At 57.6% G+C, this 6,450-nt stretch overlaps 1 protein-coding gene across 1 annotated transcript; it reads left to right on the forward strand.

The window, feature by feature from the left end:
* Window positions 1-3,778: 3,778 nt before the first annotated feature.
* Window positions 3,779-6,374, forward strand: LOC104457913 (low affinity cationic amino acid transporter 2-like; the record flags this gene model as incomplete). The annotated part of the gene is made up of 6 exons (XM_010079704.1): window positions 3,779-4,115; window positions 4,221-4,376; window positions 4,613-4,781; window positions 5,049-5,185; window positions 5,532-5,754; window positions 6,238-6,374. Coding segments are annotated over exons 1-6 (1,159 nt in total), but the record flags the coding sequence as incomplete, so codon positions are not given.
* Between the last annotated feature and the right edge of the window lie 76 nt (window positions 6,375-6,450).

Here is a 6,450-nt window from a genome sequence, read left to right on the forward strand (position 1 = left end):
AGGCTGGTCCTGCTGCCAGCCGCCTCTGCCCCCGCCAAATCCCCCCTTTCCCTGCTCGTGGTTGGGAAATGCCCATCCCTGACCCTCTGCAAAAGCCAACGGGGGTGGTGGGGGGGTGGCCCCCAGGGTCTGCTTAAAGGGGAAGGTGCTGACCTGGGCTCTGCAAGGAACATCCATGGGGCAGGAGCTGAGCTGGCACAGGGAGCTGGGAAGGGGCAGCGTGTCCCCCCCCAACCCTCCCTCCCATGCTGCAGACACATCAGGGATAATCAGGGATAGAAGGACCTTACAGCGCAGCGTGGGTGGAGATGCAGGCTGAGCTCCCAGGATGCTCCCGGCAGGCTGTACCAGGCTGTACCACTGCCTGCAGCACCCTGAGGCTGCTTCCTTCCCCACCTCGCCCAGGTTAACCCTGCTCCCTCTGCACCACCACCCCTTGCCCCAGCCAGCACAGAAGCTGCAGAAGAGCTGGAGGAATTGGTGGGCAGTGCAGTGTGTGCTCTGGCTGATGCCAGCAGGAGCAGATAAAAGGGCACCCCCTCAAGATGCTGAAGGCTGCTGGCGTGTAACCTTTCAGGCATCCAAACCATGGTGGTACCTGCTGGCCTGAGCATCTCTCTGGGGCTGCCAGGCAGCTGAGCTGCTCAGCCCTGCCCTGGGCAGCAGGGACCCCAGGCTGGGTGTGACATGCCTGATGGGTGGCATACAGACACAGGGCTGTGTCCCCCCACCCCCAGGGGGTTGGGGGCACCCTAGGAGGAGGATACCCTCATGGCCAGCTAGCACCAGCTGCTCCTTCATGCCCTGTTGTTCCCTCAGGGCAATGTTCCCTTGGGCAGGCGTTGGTGTTTGGAGACCTTGCTCATGTGAGACAGCGTGGGTGACAAGCAGAGCCTTGTTCACCCTGTGCTGCAGTGCAGGACAACAGCCCTGCTCTCCTCCCAGTGCCCCTGGCTGTGTCAGGGGGTGCTGAGCCCCCCACCCCAGAGGTGCTAGCACAGCAGTTCACAGAGTGCCCTGGGGACATGGGGCTGCCCCATACAGCCAGGACAGCATACACCTATGCTTTTGGTGGTCTAGATCCTTGCTTGTATTGTTCCTGCATGGCTGATGTCCCCTTCCTCTGCTCCTTACAAGCTGAAGAATGTGCTGAATTATATTATAGCCTAAGAGCTTCTTATCACCAAATACTATAAGCAGGTTCAGCTTGAGCATAATTGACAAGAAAATCAGTTAGTTCTTCACCCCAAAATACCAGCTCTCAGTATCTCCTCAAAGCCCAAGCTTGGTGGTCTTCTCCTAAAATTCTGAAGACCAGCCAGGTCACACTATCACTTCCCCCCAAGTCCTCTCCTGCTGGGGCAGCCCCATAGAGGGGTTGTGCTGGGGCCTGAGGGCACTTATATGCCTTATGGCCCTGAGCAGCCTCACCTGAGACCCCCACCCACACAGCCCAGGGCCCCCATTTAAGCCCAGCCCTGGAGTTACCCCAGTCCCTGCTTACACTCTGCAGCTCAGTCCCTGTATGCTGCACCCCCAGAGAGAGAATCCATATTAGGGTCATTCCTAGGGTCCATTGCATTCCCTCTGGAAGAGTATCTAGCACTTCTTGCAACCCACTAGTTGCCCCATGTCAGGGTCATTCCTAGGTCCTATTGCATTCCCTCTGGAAGAGTATCTAGTACTTCTTGCAACCCACTAGCTAGGATAGGAGCTGGGGAGCCTAGGTACTGGGATGGGATGGGACAGGACAGGAGCTGCTTGAGCTGAAAGCTGCAGACCTCCTCCCAGAACAAGGCTGGCTGGGCTGGTGATGGATTGTGCTGCTGCCTGCTCTGCTGCAAGCTGCACATGGGTTAATGCGGTTCTTTTTATCTAAGGGTGCTGTCTCTGTGCAATGGGGCTGTGACAAGGTGTGGGCAGCAACTGGGGGGTCTTGGTACCTAATACTAGGGAAGTGCAGGCAGCCTCAGGACTCTGCTTCTAGGAGCTACAGGTGGATGTGCTGCTGCAAACATCCCATGGAGCTAGGTCTCTCCTCTGTGCTGCTGCTGCTGCAGTCAATTCTTGGCCCTGCTCATCTCCTCTCGTGTTCACTGGGACAGCTCAGCCTGGGTGCAGCTACAGCTGCAGGTGTGTGCGCCGCTGCATCCTGACCTGGTTATGTTCTTGCTCCTCTCTGCCTGGATTTCTTCTAAGACCTGCTCCACAGATTGAGGTGAGGGTCCTGGGGTGAAGGAGTGGGGACAGAGGGAAGGGGTTCCCCCTTCCACTTGTCCAGGCAACTTTGAAATCTTATTAAACCCCCTCAATAATGCCTCTGAGCCTATTAGCATTGCAGGCTTGTGTGTATGATTTGGAAGGCGTTGTGGGAAAAATATTTCTGCAGAGATTTCCCATTGTGTAGCCCAGAGTGGTGGTCAGCAGGGGGAGGGCTGGGGTGTTCCCAAGGGGGATTTAAGGGGAGGGTGTAACAAGGGCTGCTGGTGCTCCCCCTCCCTATCAGCTTGCAGCTGGAGCAGTTTGCCTGAAGGATGGCTGGAGTAAGTAATTTCCTTGCAGAAGAAGGGAAAATCATCAGGGTGAAATTCCCTGAGTGGGTTGGGTGTTGTGTGGGGGGTGGGTGCCTGGCCTTGGGCAGTGGCTCTCCAGCCCCTGGGAGACACAGCAGTTGTCCTGGAGGTGGGGGCTCCCTGGGCTATAATGACTTACAGCACCCCCCCGGGGGTCAAGGTGCTGGGCACTGCCCCAGGATGGTCCCTGCCCACTCTGGGCTCCATGCTGCAGCAGGACTGCATGGTCCTGTGATCCCTGGTGCTGCTGGGATGTGCTGGTGTCAGGGTTTCCAGCTGGGTCCCTGGCCCTGTAAGGAGCAGATCACGGGATTTGAAGCGTGCAGCAAGGACTTGGCTTTGCCGTGGGGTAACCTGGAGGTCCTGGCACCACCGTGTGGATGTGGAGGCATGTAGCTGCCCTTGCTCCAGTCCTGGGAGCTCCTGGAGACGGACAGGCAGGATGGGGGAAAGCATACAAATGCCAGACTTGCCCTACCAAGCACCTTGCTTGCCCCAAGCACAAATATCACCTAATTTGGGGTTTTTGCTGGGCTGACATCCCCATCAGTGACCTGAGCAAGCCACAGCATTGCTGTACAGGCTGAAGACTCAGAGAACCTGGTCTCTGAGCTGTGCCATTGACCCACAGTTACAAGTACTGTGGGAGCATCTTCAGCTGAGCAGATGGGTCCTTCCCAGTGCACTTCAAGGCCACTGGCTGCTTCAGGAGCAGAGCATCTCCCATCTCTCCTTCTTCAGCCCAGGCTGTGCATTTCAAATAGTGTCAGTGTCAAAGCCGGGACAATGCTGGCTGTGCATCCCTGCTGGGGGTGCTGCTGGAGCAACAGGACTTGCTGAACTGGCAGGGGGACAAGCAGGTGTCCTTGACCCCTCTCACCATAGCACAAATTGGATGGAGCCCAGGAAACCCCAATCATGCATTGCTCCACTTCTCACTGGGGATGCAAGAGCAGTGCCCAGTTAGCCCCTATCAGCCCCATCTTGCTCCAGAATGGGCTGCTTTTCTGTCAGAGACAAAAACCAAGCAGGACCCAGGGAGTCTGGAAAGCACCTTGTGGATGCTGGGAGCTTCAAGGCAAACGTCCAGGCTGGGTTTGGGTCACCTCCCCAGGGCAGTGCCCATGCAGCAGCACCATCCTCACTCCTGCTGCTTTCCTGTCCCACAGATGCCGTGCTGGGGCTCTCTGCTCTCTGTTCCGAAGATGCTTTCCCGCAGAAAGCGGGTCCTGGCTGGCTTGGAGGGCTCCAGCCTTCGCCGCTGCCTCTCCACCATGGACCTTGTTGCCTTGGGAGTGGGCAGCACGCTGGGGGCTGGTGTCTACGTCCTGGCAGGGGAAGTGGCCAAGACCAGCTCCGGCCCCAGCATCGTCCTTTCTTTCCTGATTGCTGCCGTGGTGTCTGCTCTGGCAGGTCTGTGCTACGCCGAATTGGGGGCCTGTGTGCCCCTGGCCGGCTCTGCCTATCTTTACAGCTACGTGACAGTGGGTGAGCTGTGGGCGTTCATCGCTGGGTGGAATCTGCTGCTGTCCTATGTTATTGGTATAAAACCCTTTTGATCCCTCCACCTTTGCGTTGGTGGCTTTGCTGTGTCATTCCCAGACCCCTTGGGCCACCATCGCTGCTGCAGCCACCACCTCTCCCCAGGTACTGCCAGTGTTGCCCGAGCCTGGAGTGCTACCTTTGACCAGCTCCTTGGCAAGAAGATGGGGAGGTTTTTGGGTGCTCACACAGCCACGAGCTCAGTGGGGCTGGCAGAGCACCCGGATGCCTTTGCTGCTGGTCTGGTGGTCCTCCTGGCAGGTAGGATGCCTCCATCATATTGGATGGGCTCCTCACCCCACCATGGGCTCTTCAGGATGGTACTGACCCATCTGAGGCTTTGCCATTTCCCTAAGCAGGGAATGAGGAATCTGGGGAAATCTGCAGATCCTCCTGACTCTACCACTGTCCCCCTTTTCCACTCTCCCCAGTAATGTCTACCCTGGGCCTGGTGTCACCCAAGGGGCTTGTCCAGTTTTTGCTCTTTTCATCCCCAGGGCTGCTTTCCTTTGGAGTGAAGGAGTCCACCACAGTCAACAAAGCTTTCACAGCTCTCAATGTGCTTGTCCTGCTCTTCGTCACAGTGAGCGGCTTCATCAAAGGTGACCTGAGCAACTGGAGGCTGGGGGAGGATGACCTGCCACAGGCAGCTTCCCGCGAGGCTGGGTATGAGTGGCTCCCACCTCCCCATGCTGCTTTCAGAGGGTGATGGGGATAGCCGGGTCATCCCCCTAAGGCTTTATCCCAGGAAATCCCGCTTTCTCCCATTTCTCTCTGCCCTGTTGGTAATGTGTCAAAGAGCCAGAGTCCCAAGCCCTGCTGGGTTGATGCAGGAGGAGTGAGCAGGTTGGATGGGCTGTTCAGCATGGCCCTGTCCTGGGACCCCGTGGCACTGGCCCCTCTGCACTGCCTGATTCTTCCTCCCCTTCCCAGGAACCAGTCCATGCCTGACAACGTGACCAGTGCCTTTGGGGTGGGAGGCTTCATGCCCTATGGTTTCACCGGGACCTTGGCTGGAGCCTCTGCCTGTTTCTATGCCTTTGTTGGGTTTGACTGTATCGCTACCATGGGTGAGTGAAGGGGGGAGAGATGCTGGTGGGACCCTCCCCTGCAGGCTCTGGGGCTGTGGCAGTGATTGTCCCTGTAGCCACACAAACTGGTGTAGGGCTGGGAATGGGCACATTGCTGGCTCTGTGCTGCAGCCGCTCTCTCCTGCCCTCCGTGCTCAGAGGAGGAACTATAAGGGTCCACATGGCACGACTGGGCTAATCCTGAAGCAGAGATGGTCCCTGTCGTCATAACCCTGCCACCCAGGAGGTCTAGTGATCCTTGCTAGAAGGCCTGTGTGTCCTCTTGTGGGGGGATGCGGGGTATTAAATGAGGATCTGTTTTTACAGCTGAGTTTGTCCTTCCCAGGGGAAGAAGTGAGGGACCCGCAGAGATCGATCCCCACGGGCATTGTCCTCTCCCTCCTCATCTGCTTCCTCGCCTACTTTGGGGTGTCTGCTGCCCTCACCCTGATGATGCCCTACTACCTCCTGGACACCATGAGCCCGCTCCCAGCAGCTTTCGAATACGTTGGCTGGAGCAGTGCCAAGCACGCTGTGGCTGTGGGGTCACTGTGTGCCCTGACGACCAGGTGAGGGGTGGCCCCAACAGCAGCTCTGTGGGTCAGAGCAAGGTTGCACTGGAGCTGTAACACATGCAGGAGCTATCTTCAACCCCTCCTTGTGTCTGCCCTGCTTACTCAAAATCACTCAGCCCTTCCTCACAATCCCTGTTGCTCCCAGCCTGGCCCCTCCTGATCAAGAAGAGCAACCAAACCCCTTGTTGTGCCACTTACAGCCCAAAGCTGGAGGAAATGGTCAGGTGTTTGGTGGCACCGTGACTGCAGGAGCAGGCTGGGGTGTCTTGGTGTGCACGGGGCTCCCGGTAACCTGTGGACATCACTTCCCCCACCCTGTCCTTCATCTGATGGTGAGGGAGGTGATGGTCTTGTCAGTGTGGTCTTGAGATCCCATATGGATGAACAGGAGCTCCTGTGGCATCCAAGGAGAAGCAAAGGGCAGGGTGGCACCTCCTGGATTCCTGCCCTCTTCTCCATCTCCTCCACTCTCTGCAGCCTCCTGGGCTCCATGTTCCCCATGCCACGGATCCTGTATGCAATGGCTCGAGATGGGCTGCTCTTCAAACCTCTGGCCAAAGTTAGTCGCTGTCAGTGCCCGGTGGTGGCAACGCTGGTGTCTGGAGGAGTGGCAGGTGGGTGAGTGGCAGGTGGGTGAGTGGCTGGGTTACCCCTGAACCATGAGCAAGGCTTGGTGGATGTCCTCTTTCA

Source organism: Pterocles gutturalis, unplaced genomic scaffold, assembly GCF_000699245.1.
Source record: "Pterocles gutturalis isolate BGI_N339 unplaced genomic scaffold, ASM69924v1 scaffold19079, whole genome shotgun sequence".
Classification (NCBI taxonomy): Eukaryota; Metazoa; Chordata; class Aves; order Pterocliformes; family Pteroclidae; genus Pterocles; species Pterocles gutturalis.